We start from the raw sequence: 16322 nt of genomic DNA on the forward strand, positions 1-16322 counted from the left end.
CCTAAAAAAAGTGATGTCTGCGTTGTGCGTCAAATTTGCCTAAATAATGTGATCTGCGCAGTGCAGAGCGTCATGCTTGCATTGCGTGATGCCACCGCGCAGCCGAAATTGTATTGTCTGCTCAGATTTGCGGTAGACTGAATGGTCGTGCAGGCGAACCGCTCGATCGTCCTAGAGTGCGTATGTTTAGTTCTGCATAGTGTTGTCTTTTTGTTGTGATAGGACACCTACTTTTATGTTTCCTCTTTCTATTACTTTTACTGTACATCTTCCTCCCGTCATTGTAACTAATGCTGTCCCACAATTTTACTGTCTCTACCTTTTGAATGCGCAGCATTCTTTGCCGAGTACCCTCGCAGCGTGGACCGTGTAGCGCCCTGCATTTCCACAAAAATGCAGATTTCGCGAAAGTTCCACCTGTAATCGTTACAATAGCGTAAATGGAGATAATTGGTTGAACGAAATTCTGAAAAACAACAACAAAAAAAGAAAACTATAAAATAATAACGAAAACTGGCGAACCGTGTAACGACCTGAATTTCTACAATACTGCAGATTTCGCACAAGTTTCAAATGCAATCGTTATAATCACGTAAATGCAAATAATTGGTCCGACAAAATTTTGGAAAAATAAAAAATAAGAAAAATATTAAAAAATTATGCAAAATAGCAAAACGTATAACACATGACATTTCCACAATAATGCAGATATCGCGAAAGTTCTACCTGTAAACGTTATAATAGCGTAAATAGAAATAATTGGTTGAACGTAAGTTTTGAAACATAATAAATAAAAAAAATCTCAAAAAATACCGAAAATGGCAAACCGTAAAACGACCTGCATTTCAACAATAGTGCAGATTTCGCGGAAGCTCCAATCTTCAATTGGAAGTTACAATAATCTTTATATTAGCGTAAATTAGACGATTGGTACAAACAGATCTTGAAACACTAAAAAATAAGAAATATATAAAAAGAATTACGGAAAATGGCTAACCGTGCAAAGCCCTTCATTTCCAGAATAATGCAGATTTCCCGAAAGTTCCAAATGTAGTCGTTATAACAGCGTTGATGGAGATAATTGGTGGAACGAAATTTTGAAAAACTAAAAATAAGAAATATTATTAAGCAATTACGAAAATCGCAATCCCTAAAACGCCCTACATGTCCACAATAATGCAGATTTCGCGAATGTTCCACTTGGAATCGTTATAATAGCGTAATGGAGATAATTGGTCGGACAGGATTTAGAAAAACCAATAACTTTGACTGTAAAAACTCGCACTCAAGACAAGCGACATAAGATTGCTACGCATTGGTAGATAATTCTGAATTTCTGCAGAACTTTGTTCTCTGTTTTCTGCATTTTTCTAAGTCATTATATTCCCCTTTGTCTAAAGTATGAATGTCTACCGTTAGAGGGGCTGACAATTTTGATTTTACACCTTGTTCTTTCTCTCTCTAACTCCTGTGAACCCAGGCGTATCTTGTGACTGTGGGTGCATTCTGGACAATCTATAAAGGAGTACTAAGCAGAAGCATAGACAAACCGGTTTGTAAGATGGTTGAAGCATTCAAGATAACGCAAAAAGCCTTATTAGCGTAGCCGTCGATCGTCCTTTCTACACAAGAAATGCAAGATTTGTACGGGGCACGCCAATGATGATCCGTTTCGCACGCCGCTTCGTTCTAACCTAGAAAGTATCTTTTTTGTTATTTTTCCCGTGCTTTGCCTTGTTTTACAGCACAGCAGTCAGTGGAGCATTGAAAGAGTTCGTGACGACAAACTATTCTACCCCATCATGCAGCGCGGCAGCACACTGAGACGTCCTTACTTGCCGACCAGTAGCTGCCAACCGAAGAAGTAAAGGAGACCCACTGTGATTACACGACAGAATTACCTGAGACAACGTTAGAGGCAGGACCGAGGGGGCTTTGAACCTGAAAGTGGCGCGTACCGCCGGTGGCCAGAACCGCAGCCTTTTTTTCAAGGGGCCATCAAGATAAATTAAAACTATGTTTAATTTGGAATAACTAGCCTTTGGTAATGTACACAGTTCTATTCCAGCCATGAAATACTTTTTTAACAAAAACCACAACAAATACCACTAGACCCACACGACATCACCATTCCTGTAGATTTACTCCCATTTTTGCGCGTACAGAGAAGTTTAAACATTCCTTCTTTCCAAGAACCATAATAGATTGGAATGCCCTCCCCAGCCACATATTTCTTTCAAATGACGCACCCCGATCAATTGAAAATTTCCTTAACATGTAAAATTTCAGCTCTCTTGTGTTCTCCCCATTTCAATTGCTTGTTGTATGGCGTTATAAATGGTCTTCTTTTTTTCCAGTTCTTCATGTTTTTCACGCATGCCTTGTATGCCAAACCGCGGCTTTACTATACCCTTGCTTTCTTTTCCCTTGCGCTGCTTTTATTAGTTATTCTTTACTTTTTGCTTGCAATGTTAATGTGTATCAGAATATTGTATCTGTACCCCACTCCTGCTTGGGCCTCAAAAAGGCCTGCAGTATTTTGTAAATAAATAAATAAATAAATAAATAAATAAATAAATAAATAAATAAATAAATAAATAAATAAATAAATAAATAAATAAATAAATAAATAAATAAATAAATAAATAAATAAATAAATAAATAAATAAATAAATAAATAAATAAATAAATAAATAAATAAATAAATAAATAAATAAATAAATAAATAAATAAATAAATAAATAAATAAATAAATAAATAAATACACGTTCAGATTTTTTGCTACAGTGACGCAATATGGGGAGCGGGGACACAGTACAGGCCTGCACAAAAAGCCAGAGATTTGAGTGTGTTAACTGCACGTTGACATTCAATTGACATAATCAAGCGAAAGTAGAGGACCTCCCTTTCTACAATTTTCAGGTCATGTTTCTTGGTGGTGGCCTTAGTTGGCGGGCGCCCATCGCCCAAAAAAGATTCTGTGATGTCGTGGAAAAATCGTCGGAAAGGGGCCGGGGAGTCGCCAAGGCTTCATACGTTTCCTCTGGTGTCTCGATTATTTCTTCGAAATTATTTCTTCGAAATCGGTATCATTGTTATCAAGACAAACCGATATTTTTAATGGAGCAAACTTGTGTTTTGGTTTCTCAGCCCTTCTCAGATTTGAGCGCAGTTATCACAAGGCTTTGCAGAAGTGGATGAGTTTCCGTGGCAATCTGAAGCCAATTCCCTATGTAGGTACGCCTATGTCGCAAACGCCGTTCCCAGAAGAGGATGTGCCCTTCGCGTGTGTGGTGCGCATTTGAATTGGTTGCAGAGCCACAAGGTGTCGCTTTTTTGACGTTCAATAAATACACGTATCTGCCGAAACAGGCGCTGTACCTAGACCGTCATCTCACAGGTGCGCTGTATTTTATCATTATCGATTCGAATAACCATCAGCTCATTCCCATCCTCCCCGGTGAACTGTTATAAACTAGGCTGACGGGTCAAATGAACGTTTAGTTTACAGCCCAGGCCTGTGCTGCTTCTGTTGCCCTTGCTCCTGTTGAGGTGTTGTTCGTCAACCAACCAGCCAGGACTCGTCTATAATTGATGGACATGTTGCATATTTTTCTTCCACTTCAAGTGATCTGTTTTGTGGATTTTACGCAGAAAAAAGCACCAATATTATACCCATTATGGATTTATTCTAGGTTTAGATTTCCCTTGATATCCCTACCTCGGTGACATTGGATTTTTAGCGCTGATTTTGTAACGTGTGTAACGTCAGGGGCCCCTTAAGCAAAGGGTCGCTCTGAGCGTTTCCTTGCTATGGGCTGGGGAACTCGCTGTCAACGAGGGTGCGTTATGAGGCTCCTAGATCCGTCACGCTTAACCATCATCATCGTCACTTATCACTATAACGAATTTTACGTTTTATATTGAGGACTTTCTACACCCATACATACGCCATTTTTACCAGGTACATCACAATCATCACAGTCATGTTTTAGCCACAAACAAGCAAATAAATTGTGTTGGTGCTCTTTGGCCCTGACGCCCTTGCGACAACAAAACACATATGCAAATTTATTTACATGTTATCTTTCTGTGCGTGTCCATGTCTTTCGACATGTGGTCGAACAGTCGGCGCGTTTCTAAATTCAGTTATTTTGACGTAGTTGTTCTTGTTGTCATTGCGTAGTAGTGTGCGACGGGGCTAGCCACGCATAACTTAGCGGCAATTGCTCCATCTGAGCACTTTCATAGCTTGGTAGGTGCAACCCAGTCCCACTACCATTGGTTAGTAGAGCGTATATCGCGAAGGAAGTTAAGCAGTAAACCTGATGCCCCTGTGCTTCTTCTTCGAGAGCAGCACGCGCTGTTTTAACAGCAAAAAAACCTCTCTGACTCGATAGGCGCTAAGCATTCTTCACCGCATCTATCTGCGCACTGGCAACCCTTCTTGTCCCACGTGTTCTTCCTACCCATCCATCCCTTGTTCTCACTGGGAATGCACCCCACCATGTCTTGCCAAATCCCTGGCCTCCATCACTTCCTAGCAGCTCTGACTGTCCCCCGCGCCTACAGCTAACATCCAGGCTGCTAAGGAAGTTCTCTGAGAACGTGTGCACCGGATCAATACGAGAAGTCTTCAATACGTAGGCCCTGTAAACTGAAGACTACAATTAAGACCTGGACCTAGGTACTTTGGACAATAAAGTTCGTTCTTTCTCTCTCTCTCTCTCTCCTTCTTTCTTTGACTCAAAGTGTGCAGAAGTATCCATGTTAAGGTGTGCACGTGATACCGGAGGTGGGCCACGTGCTCGCCTGCATTGCAGTCCGTGTGGTGTGGTGAAGGAGCATTCCATAGCCTTGAGGCAGTTCCGTAAGCATAGTGTGACTTTTGCCTTTTCGCTTTCTTGCAGTGGGGAAATATGGTTGCTTTTTATTTAAATGTTTCTTTGGATTCGTTTTCTTGAATCTGTGTGCGTTGATACAAGCGACGATGGAGGGCACGTTTTTTTACGCGAAATCCAAATTATGCAGCTTGAAGTTTGTGCATCATGGGGTAATAGTTGTGAGGACTGTTTCTACGCGAGACGGGAATGCTGAGCATTACATGTGTGCTCTCGGCTGAAGTTGAAGTGGTATAATTCCTGCCTCACATACTGTGATAATTTTTTGTTATACGTTTTATGACGGCGCTGTATCAGACATGGTGCTAATATTATATTCCGCATTGTTGGACCGCCATTTTGTTTGGAGGGGTGTTGCATATTGAATTATTATGTGGGAATGTATTATGTAGGTGTATGTATTGCATTGTTTTGTACGGCCATTCAGTTGTTGTGAAATAATTCGTTTACTAATTTTATTGAAATAAATCAGTTGTAAACGTTTCCTTACAAGGTTGTTCTTCGAGCTTCCTGTATATTTGCTATTTAAATGGTATCCGATTATCTTCGGTAGTTCCTGAGGCCATTTATAGGTTGTAAGCATAAGAAATGTCGTATAATTCATTATTGAGTCATTTTTGCAAATATATTACCAGTATATGTTTGATGGAGGTGGGCGAGAGTATTTTCTGGTGATCATCCCCATTTTCTTTTCATCGTTTTGGATTGAGTGCTCGCCGTAATTTTTTCACCGTATTTATTAAACCAACTCAATAATTTTATTGCTGCGTCGATAACTTCGCTACGTAATGTTTGACTTATACGACCAAGTGTCTCAGCTATTCCCGTTTTGAAGAAGACCTCAAATGTGTTCCCTCTTTACCGTGCCTACTGGAAATTCTAGCATTGTTCCGCGTGCTCCAAAAGGTCTTTCTGCCTTTAATACGTCACATATTGGTAAGTTTATAGCTTAGGCTGCAGCGACGATGAAAACGTTCGATAATCATGAAAAGAACAGCAAGAATAAAGCAGAGAAAGTTTAGGCACTCATTCTAAGCCACAAGAAAAGCAGAACGATTTAAAGTACGTTCTTGCAAGATCCTGTTCTGGGCCGCTTTACAATGGAACACAACTGTAAAAATCAACTACCCCGAATCTACGCCACCCTTCTGAGCAGCAGTAACAGCGTAGCAAGGAAGGACACGCCCAAATAGGGAACACGGATGTCACCGTATCGTCCTTTGCAGCGTATTACCATTTGGAGCGTCAAAAACCGTGCATGGTGACAAAGAGCAGGAGGTGGTTTTTTAGCCGTGTATTCTAAAAAAAAGATAATCTGCGCTCAAGCACTTGCAAACTGAGCCTGTATGCAATTTTCGTTGAGCACCTTATTTTGAATGATCCCTTAGCAGCGGCGTGCGGGAAATTAGCAACCACATTTCCTCGCTAGTGTAATAGGGGGGAAGGGGGTCTCAATTAGATGAGATTCCATTTAGGCAACACATTTGATCGTGAAAAAACCTAGCAACTCCCAGTCACATTATCTCCTGAAATGAGGTACCACTCCCACATTACCACGTTCAAATCAAAGTTTTTCAACAACAGCATTTGAGCAAGCGTTAGCCCGGCAGCATTCGTTACAAGAAACAATGTATCTAAAGTGAGAGCCAGTGTCAAAAGAGAGAGATCATCTCGACCGAGTGCTCACCTGCGACGTCTCGCCTTCGAGCGACGGTTGAGTGGGCAGTCGTATGAGTATGGTGTAGACCGAGTCGGACGAGTAGGAGCGCGACGCCGGCGTGGCCGCCACCGTGGCCGCCTTCTCGTTCCGGCGGAGTCCGTTGCGGTCCGTCATGGGTATGCTGACGCCGGCGGCCACGCTCGAGACGGCGCTTCCAGTGCCCGTGCGACCGGCCGGGTTCAGCTGGACCAGCTGGTCGGCGCGGAAGGTCATCGAGGCCGACTGCACGGGGGTCTCGACCGACGCCGGCGTCTGGGTGCCGGGCGAGCCCCCGTGGCTGGTGCTGTCGTCGTCCTCCTTGTCGTTGTCGATGCGGCACCACGACAGGAGCACGTCTCGGAGCCGGCGCCGCTTGGGCGCCACGGGGGGCAGGTACTTGGACGTCTCGACGCACAGCGAAGTGGGCACGTACGTGGTCTCCACTTCCGGCGGGCAGGAGTCGCTGCGGCCGCGACGGAAGTCTTCCGACTCGGCGGGGTCGTCGCTGGACGTCGACTTCTGGCTGCCGCCGGTGTCCTTCCGGCCCGCCTGGAGCTGTGTCAGGTCCTTCTGGCGCTTCTCCGTCTCGCGCCAGATGCGCCAGTAGAGGATGCACATGACCGTCACCGGCACGTAGAAGGCCGCCAGGGCCGTGCCGAAGGTCACGTAGATGTTGGTCTCCAGGAACTGGATGTAGCAGCGGTCCACGGGCACGCTGCGCCGGCCCTCGATGTAGGGCCACGAGTAGATCCAGGGCGGCCACAGCACCAGCGAGATGACCCAGGCGCTGGCGATCATGATGGCCGCCCGCTTGGTGGTGCGCCGCGCGCGGTACGTGAGCGGACGCGTGACCGAGAAGTAGCGGTCGAAGCTGATGATGAGCAGGTTGAGCACGGACGCGTTGCTGGTGAGGTAGTCGAAGGCCAGCCACGTGTCGCAGATGAAGGTGCCCAGCGGCCAGTGGTCGTACAGAGTGTACATGGTGAACAGCGGCATCGAGATGACGCCGATGGAGAAGTCTGCGATGGCCAGGCTCAGCAGGAAGTAATTGCTGATGGTCTGCAGCTGCTTGTCGAGCTTGAACGAGATCATGACCATGAGGTTGCCAATAATGGTTATGACGCTCAGCAGGCCGGCCAGGAAGGCGATCAGGATCACCTCCGGGAGCGAGTACGGGGGCGTGTAGCCACTGCCCTCCGAGGCGAGGCTGTCGTTGCTGCTGCCGTTTCCGGGGGGCTCGTCGAAGGCCCCACCCCCTCCGCCGCCCGCCTCGGTGGCCGCGAACTGCACCGAGGCGTTGACCGCGGCTTCGAGGAGACCCATGGTCGTCGTCGACGCCGATGGCCGGTCACCTCATCACGCGGTGCTGCTGCCGGTGCTGACCTGCGAACGGGAACGCAAGGAAACGTCCATCGGTAGGCCAGACAAACGCCTCTCAAACGGGAAACATGTGCGTAGAAAATAAGCAAAGGTAGGCAGGACAGCTGACTAACCGGTCGTAAAACACGCTTTTTAGTGAAACATCTGCAACCGTTGTGGTCGATATAATTAACTTTCGTTATCTATTTATCTGTGAAATGTATGTACAGCTGGCCACTGTTTGAAGTAATATCGCGGGAGCATCGAATAGTGGGAGTTTCAGTGCTCTAAAAAGGGGGAAAGAATAAATACCAGTTCGATAGGGCACGTGGGTGCGAGCCTGCGTGCGAGCTGTTCCCACAAGCGTTCACACAGTTCCGCCTGTTCTTATTTAGCCGGGTACGTTCATAAACAAAAGCTGACAGCGATTTCAAAGTCGCCGATTTCTTTCGTTTTTTTTTTTTACTTTTTTGATGTCGTAGCACGGGTTTAAACTCTCGTTACACCAAACCGCAAAAAAGAACACGCATTCTTGCTGGTGTGAAATGAGCATGAATACTTAATGAATACTTAAAAGAATAAGAATGATAAAAATTTCTTTCAATAATTCCCGATGGCGTGAATGCTAACGGACTTCTCTGTACTTTCTGTTCATTATTGTTCCCTAGTCTAAGCACTGAGTGAGAGAAGAAACTGAGGAATGAGAAAGGAACGCATCTCGAACGGTCCATTCCACATGTAATCTGCCTGTATTTCCGCTATCACTTATCGACGACAAGCGACACTGACTGATAAACGGCGGAAGGGGGGTTGTATTGTGCTTCTGGGAACAGTCTAGCAACCGATACTCGCCCAATCGTGTGTGTTTTGCGCGCGCACCTACTTTCACTTTTTCCTGATTTTACCGCCTTTAACGGTGATAAGGGCTGACGGTCCGACAGGTGGACGCTCCTGCAATACTACTCATCAACAAAAGCGACCGGCTTTTGTTGTCGTCAACGTTATCTGCTGCCAGATAATCAGGTTCGAAAACATTCCCTGGGTTCTTTGCTTTAGGTTCGTCTAATATCTTCTATCTCCCTTGCATAAAAGTAAAATTCGCAAACTTTACCCCTGGTCCTATACACGAGCCACCTCATTCACCTTTTAACCACTCTTGGTCTTCATGCTGTCCCTGTACACCAGCCGCCTCATAGTCTTAATTGATTGTATTCTTACTCTCTCTAACCAATTTCAGTTGTCACCTGTTCATCCAAACACTTTCTTGGCGCTGTTTGCCCTAGTTGGCCTTGTGACATTAACAGTCAAACATCAACATCATCATCATCATCATCATCAAAATTCGCACTCTGTTTTGAGAAAACAATAACAGAAAACAACACTAGTGCAGAAGGTGATAGAAAATACCAATCCACCCTTCATGGGTGATCGCTTTACCGAGTACATTTCCGCGTCTAATCGCTATTCCTTGTACACGCTAATAGAGGTACGTCACAGATCCAAGGCACGAAAAATAAGAAGCGCAGAAATGAAAAGATCAATGCAATAAAGGAGACCTCCGAAGGAAAACTCACGTAGTCAGGGGCTTGACGGAGTGATGTCCAGTCAAAGTAAAAGAAAAGAAAACTCAATCGTGCTTGTGCAGTGACTCAGTCTAGTATCGAAATAAGCTATCGTTTCGCGGCCCCTTAAAAAAGGCCCCCCGTTCACGATGGCCGTCGCTACTAATCTCCCTCGGATGCTGGCTATTGCGCGCTCATCTCGAAAAAAAAAAAAAAAAAAGCGTCGCACCTCTCAAGAAACAACCGGGGGACCTTCGACACTCGGCATCCCTGACGCTTTTTTTTATTTGCTTATTTCTTTCCTAGCCCCTCTCTTTTTATTACCACGGACACCTTTTAAGGCCGTGCCTGGCATGTTTACAAGCCCGTTTCTACCGTGGCCCCCAAGTAGACACTTCTGGCAGCCTTGGCTGGAGGCGCTTCCATTAACTGGCCGTCGCAGAGATATTGGCGCTCCGCAATGGTCAAGGAGTAACCACTGCGTAGTTTCCCGCAGCGGGTTGAATGCTGTGCTGCTTATCTGTCCGAAGGGAGTGGGCAGAGAGATAGATAAAAAAAAATAAGCATAGTGGCATGGCGAGAGAGTGGGAGAAGTTGGAAAAGCAACGACTTGGCGGGGAAGGGGGCGCAGGCGTCGCAACGTCCCCTTCTCCCCCCTCCCCGCCATATTTATCTATAAGCAGACGGTTCTGTACACATCCGTATTTCTAAATGTATTCACGCTTACCACGCACGTGGAAGTAACAGCGTGATCAGCGAATGGGTACATGGTTTGCAGGTTGGTCTTCGTTAACGTTAAAATCTACTATGGCGGTTCTTATTCAGTCAGTATAGCCGTGTCGAAAAGTGGTCCTCAACTTCTGCTCCAGAGAGTCTCTTGTTTGTTTAATTTTCTGCTATGTTTGGAACCTGTTTTAGGTTTTCGTTCATTTCCGGCCACTGGTGAGGACGTGGACGGCCAGTGAAGACCAGGGCTACGTCGACTAGGGGTCCATCAACCGGGCCAATACAGCATCAGCGCATGCTCAGAATAAAAGTTTGTACTTTCTTTTGCTGTTATGTTTTCATCCCCACGGAAAGATTTCGAAGGGTGCGGCTCTGCGCTTTCCGTGTTCCTTGCTTAGCTGTAAGCACACTTGGAGCGAGCGTTGTCCACGCCAAGAGGGCGCCGGGCGACAAACGCTGCCTCGCGAACGCCTTACTATTACCTCGAGGACTCAGGTTGAAGAGGCGATAAGCATCATCGCTTACTGTACCCGATGTCTTAATTCAGCTTCCGAAAAGGAACATTTCCGCCAAGTGCTGGTGGTGGACTCAGGGCCCAGCACAGTATCTTGGGCCAGCACAAAGCTATGGCTCATGGAATGGCATCCTAAGCTGATACGGCCAGCCACCTAGACCAACCCACGTGGTGTTAGAATAGAGTAGTTCACCCACAACGGGATAATTCGATCCTTCTTTTCTAATTTACATTGCGAGAAAGATATTTCGCAAACACTGGTAGCGCCAAAACGGATACAAATGAGCTCTATGTGCAATATCCACGCAAACGAGTCGAGTATACACTGTACAGCTGCTGTTATATGTCCAATTTTAAAACGAAAAGTTTGTTTAGCCCTACCATAGGGAAATGAGGTGCGTACGGGAAATGTAAACTTTCGCCTGCACCTATTCTTTAACGTCACCCTCTTTCCACAATAAGGGACAAAAGAAAGACTAGTGTTAACACTCACAGGAGGGCACGTTAGCGCATGGCCCTCTGTTCCAGGTCGGGGTTGCGTCGTCTGTCCTTTGACTGACGTCAGATGTGAAGTAGGCAGAAACGCAGATAGTGTGTCACCTACATGCCCGCATAGCAGTAATACAATGCCTAAGTAGGAGCTGTTGCTTAAAATAAGCGGTAGAACAAACAGAGAAGTGAGACACCCGCGAATTTCGCGCTGAACATGTGGTTCAGTGGTTCGCCATATATGGTCTACGCGCGTATCTAGACACGCCAAGATGTGTGAATCGTCGTTCGCCCTAGCTCTCCAAGAGAAGCTACAGGCATGTATAAATGCACGCTTTCAACTCGCAAGACGGACAGCAGCATATGTCGAAGAAATGAGACATAAGCACAAGACCGACAACACCCAACTAATAACACGTCTATAGCTCCGGGTGTCCCGCGGATTTCGTAAGAGCGCCCGTACAGACACCGAGAAAAACCTGCCCCCCCCCCCCCCCCCCACCCCCCCCCCCACACACACACACACACAAAGAAATCAGACACGATGTTTCAAGTCTAAGAGATATAGTAACAGACCGCACGGGTTCTGAGACGATGGTATACATTCTTGGCAGCCCCGTCGCGATTGCCGATTCGAGGGACACGAAACGTGCTTATTGAATTCCATTCCCGTGAAAACTGCGTCGCCAATGGAGCGTGCAAATTTGGCCCCCGAGGACGAATTCTCGAGAGGTCAGGACGTGTGTGACCTTCGACCTCGGCCGTGATCCTGCGAAGACAAGTATGGCATTAAGAGGACTCCCGCGGGGCAGCCGACGCGCGACCTCTGGCACAGGTCGTGACCTCTGCCGTCCGCCCCCGGCCCGCCTTGATCTCCCGCCGATAAACAAATCGGCAGGGTTGGTGTCTAGTTGCCTTGCCGGGGGCTTTCACGTGTCGCTTCTGCCACGTGCTGCATTTTACTTTGCGTAATCGGGCTTAATTACCATTGCGTGAAGCTTATAAGCCGCTCAATGTAGATGCTCCAGGAACGTTTGAAAGAGAATATTATTTTAAAGAGACCGTGAAGCCAGCGCGCAACTTTCGAGCAGTGAAAGGGTTGCCAGGCCGGATAATAAATGTGTCTAACGCAAACTAGCTTTAATTAGGCTACTTAATCAGGAAAGAAGAAGATAAGGTGCGTCGCGCCTTGGGGAGAAATGTTTCCCCGCTTGCCGCAGGATGTCACAGGCAGCCGGCACGAATACGCTGCTGCCTTTAAAAGCAAACGAAAGCTTTGAGGGTTGAGAGGATTGTGGGCTTCCAAATCGAAATAAAAATGCGCCTAGAACCGGCAACATTGCTATTTTGTAGTGGCAAGGCAATTAATGACTGTATATGTGCTGCAAAAATGTACGGGGAGCCGCGGGCCTCCCGTAAAAAAAAAAAAAAGCCACAACGAGCCATCTCTTAGTGGCTCTTGTAACAAAGCAAAAGAAATTTCAAGAGCTACGGTTTCTCCCATTCTCACTTGAACGAAGCAAATTTACATGGGCCCAAGTTCTTCCATTCTAGCTAGATATAAGCCTTCTCGTGAGGTTCATTGTCTGAAACGAGCGCAGAAAACGTGGAGCGATAGAGAGAGAGAGAGAGAGAGAGAGAGAGAGAGAGTTCTTTATTAGGTGAAAGCAGAGGGGTTTGCCGGCATGTTCCCGCCTACATGCTACTCTGCGGGGATGGGGAGAAGGGAGTAAAGGCCCTAAAAGAAGTAGGGCAGAGAAAAGGGGGAAAAAGAAGATATTAAAAGAAAAAGTGAACACGACGCTTTGCGTGGTGACGTAAAAGTCCACACAGTCTCACAGGTAAAGTTCTAAATTGTCTCTGCGACGCCGATTTCGTGCAAATAGTCAAATAATGCAACCAACACTTTTCTCTGGGACCATGGAGAGGGCCAGGTCCAAGGAGACCTTTCAAAGATATAGATGCGTTGTTGAGGCACTCAACCTTTTCTGCGGGGTGATTTCTTTCTTGGATGTATGCGGGACACTCCAGAAGGACGTGCTCTACTGTTTAGGGCAATCCACAATTATCGCAATCGGGATTTGCAGTTAGACCGAGGCGACGGCGGTATGAGTTCGTGAGCGCTGCGTTGAGACGCAACCGGTGGTAAAGAGTTTCAAGCTTACATGGAATCCGCTCTGGTAGCCTCATTCTAAGTCCAGGGTGTATATGGTGCAGGAAAGGGTGCCGAGTTTCAGGACAAGACCAGAGGTGGTTTCGCTCCTCTAAGGCAAGCTCCTTCACTAGCGCTGCGGCCTCGTGTTTTGTGAAAAACATCTTTCTTACATTTAGCAGCTGTAGGCCTCTGCGAGCTGCCTCATCCGCTTTCTCGTTGCCGAGAATGCCGCAATGTGCAGGCATCCATTGTAGGGACACTCGGTGACTTGCGACGTATGCGAGATGGTGCAGGTACGTGACGTCACGGGATACATGCTCGTGAAGGCTGAAGGAGCTGGCACGCCGTAAAGTTTGCAACGCTGCCTTCGAGTCCGTGAATATAGCCCAATCTGCTGGTGGCTGACGAAAAATGTAGCGCAGGGCTTGTTTAAGTGCATGGAGCTCGGCAGACGTGGATGAGGTTGTTCGTTCCAGGCGGTAGGACAAGGCTTTGCCGGTCGACGAAATGAAGACATCGGAAGAACTACCGTGAGGCGTAGTTGAGCCGTGAGTAAAAATGTGGGCCATATGTGAATATCGGGCATTGATGTGGGCAAGCGCGAGTTGTAGGAGGCAAAATTGTGGCAGAGGTTTCTTGGAGTTGAGACCAGGTATGCTAATGTTTATGCACAGAGGTGAGAGAGTCGTGGACACGCCATTACACAGGTGAAATGCCTTACAAGATTATGCTAGGTTTAACGGCGACTGCCGGACTTTGGGTTCTTGCTGGAATTCGTACACTGATGTGTGGTCAGAATAAGGACTTCCCGTTTATTCTTTTTTCTTGCTTTTGCAAGTACGTCATAAGAGCTTTTGTTTTATCAGTGTTAAGGGGTTGGTGCTTTGGAATCTGTTCTAGAGTTACTCTGTAATGTAAGCATTGTCTCATGGGGAACAAAACTGTGAGTAGTTTTTACTGCCCAATTTTCCGAATAAAGCAAAAGGCATGTTGCCTTCATGGGACCTATGTGACAGCGAGAATGACATTATTTTTTTTGCTGTAGATTAGAGATATTTATAAAACAGCGCGTACATGCACCGGCTTCAAAGCGTAACTTTCCCTTGATACCAAAATGGCTGACAACTTCGTCGTCCGTGCCCGAACCCCGTCCCGTAAACCTAGAAGACATCCGCACAAAGGATGATAGGAGTAAATGTAGCGATGACAACGACTGAACAATTAATAAACCAGACAATTCAGTTCAGTGAGCGCGGGCACATATCAGCTGCCACATAGTCCTGCAGCCCGACCAGTCAATTCTTCCGTCGTGCCGCCGGCTGTGAGTCAACAGACTTGACGTTTGTATGCTGGACACCAAGCGGTTAAGGCGGCTGGAGGAGATTAGAATAAACTTTCGGTCTGTGCACATGCACATTATCATGCCTGCATGCTCCAGCTTTTTTTTTACCCTCGGAGCGTTACGCACGGATTGATCTTTCTCTTATCCTCTTATGACTGTTCTCCTTTCCTGTCTTCTGAAGTGAAGCCTAGTTAGGACGCACATCTACGCAATAACTCTTGTTACGTCGCGGTTTTACGTGTCGTAAGTCCCACAAACCCAAACCCCGGTATGGAACAGCGTAGTGTTGTTGACGTAACGTAGAGGTGACCGAGGCTACTCTGAAGGCCATTTCTCGTTAGCGAGGCTGATTAGTCGTATTAAAGAGAATTCGTAGATAACGTATGTACCAGAAATAATATTCAGCTACCAAGCGAAAAGGACGCAGTACAGGAAGAGAATGCACACGTCTTTTTCACTGGTTCCACTTCAAGTACGTTATGAAGCAAGTAGGCTAGCGATTTACTCTTTCGAAATATTCCGCTACCCTATAAATTGGCTAAAGAGTTTTACCCGTGAACGTTCCCCCTGGTAGCAATTGTCTTCTCTTCGCAAGAACATACGTGCCATTGAACTCAACAAAGATGTATTCTCAGATGCTGTGTGTGCTCGGTATGGAAAACTACTCTACGGGGCACAAAAGACTTGAGAAAAGGCTCACGATGCGCGAGAATAATTTGGTAGTCTTTCTCCCTCCCTTGTGCCGAAGGCATCGCAGTTGCATCGTGCTTAACTCCGCGACTATTCGTTTAGCTTCGCGATTTAAAATCACCAATTTGAGATACACACCGCATACCGTGTGCAAAAAATATTAAATAATATAGGTAAAATAATAATGAACATGCGCTCATATGCAGCATCACTCGGAATATTGCTCAACGTCAGTCAGAAACCGTTGTCGAATGACGGCCGAGACGCTGGAAGTGCTGCAATACCGGCATCTAAAACCTTGCATCAAGCATCGCGCAATTCCAGGAAGCGGGCGGAGGGTCCTATAACCTGAGTATGTCCCTTATCCGGACCTTTTCTGGAATATTGGTAGCGTATGGAGTGGCTGATGGCCCAAAAATAACAACAAAAAATGACCTAACTGCAAAATTATGCCAATACTTGAAAGACGTCAGCCAGATAAGCCGTACACTTTTTCTGCGGCTCTTTTTATTTTTCTTTATTGAGACGACTACATTCGCTCAGATGGCATCGTTGTTGGAGATCCATACAAAATGTGTTCAGTCCGGAAACGAAATCATCAATCTCGTACTAAGGCAGAATAAAATACATAAACATAAAGTAACAGCTGCATTTTTAAAAGCTTGCAGCCAAGAACATTGTACAACACCAAACGACAAGAGAGGTGAATGAAAAAAAAGAAAGAGAAACAAAGAGTAATAAACAAAAAATAAACAAAAGACAGTAATAAACGTGAGCCAATACGGATTATACATGTCCAAAATGTCCAAAGTCTACAGTGTCCAAAGTGTCAAGAGTCTTGATTTATCCGGGCTTTCAGCATTGACAAGTTTCTACGAATGCTTT

General features: G+C 46.1%; 1 protein-coding gene across 2 annotated transcripts in view; it reads right to left on the reverse strand.

Annotated features, from left to right (window-relative positions):
- Machr-a (muscarinic Acetylcholine Receptor, A-type) overlaps positions 1 to 16322 on the reverse strand; it is a 472231-nt gene that overhangs the window by 5978 nt on the left and 449931 nt on the right. The window contains exons 1-2 of one of the 2 annotated variants that reach the window (XM_077680502.1): positions 9534 to 9642; positions 6589 to 7983 (exon numbers count right to left, since the gene is read on the reverse strand). In XM_077680502.1, coding sequence (XP_077536628.1) covers positions 6589 to 7923 — 1335 coding nt within the window. In that variant the 5' untranslated portion in view covers positions 7924 to 7983; positions 9534 to 9642. Of the gene's footprint in view, positions 1 to 6588; positions 7984 to 9533; positions 9643 to 16322 lie in introns of those variants that run through there. The other variant, XM_077680501.1, reaches the window with a different exon arrangement.

Source organism: Haemaphysalis longicornis, unplaced genomic scaffold (genome assembly GCF_048455015.1).
Source record: "Haemaphysalis longicornis isolate Haplotype H1 unplaced genomic scaffold, Haemaphysalis longicornis Haplotype H1 scaffold_8, whole genome shotgun sequence".
NCBI classification, from domain to species: domain Eukaryota; kingdom Metazoa; phylum Arthropoda; class Arachnida; order Ixodida; family Ixodidae; genus Haemaphysalis; species Haemaphysalis longicornis.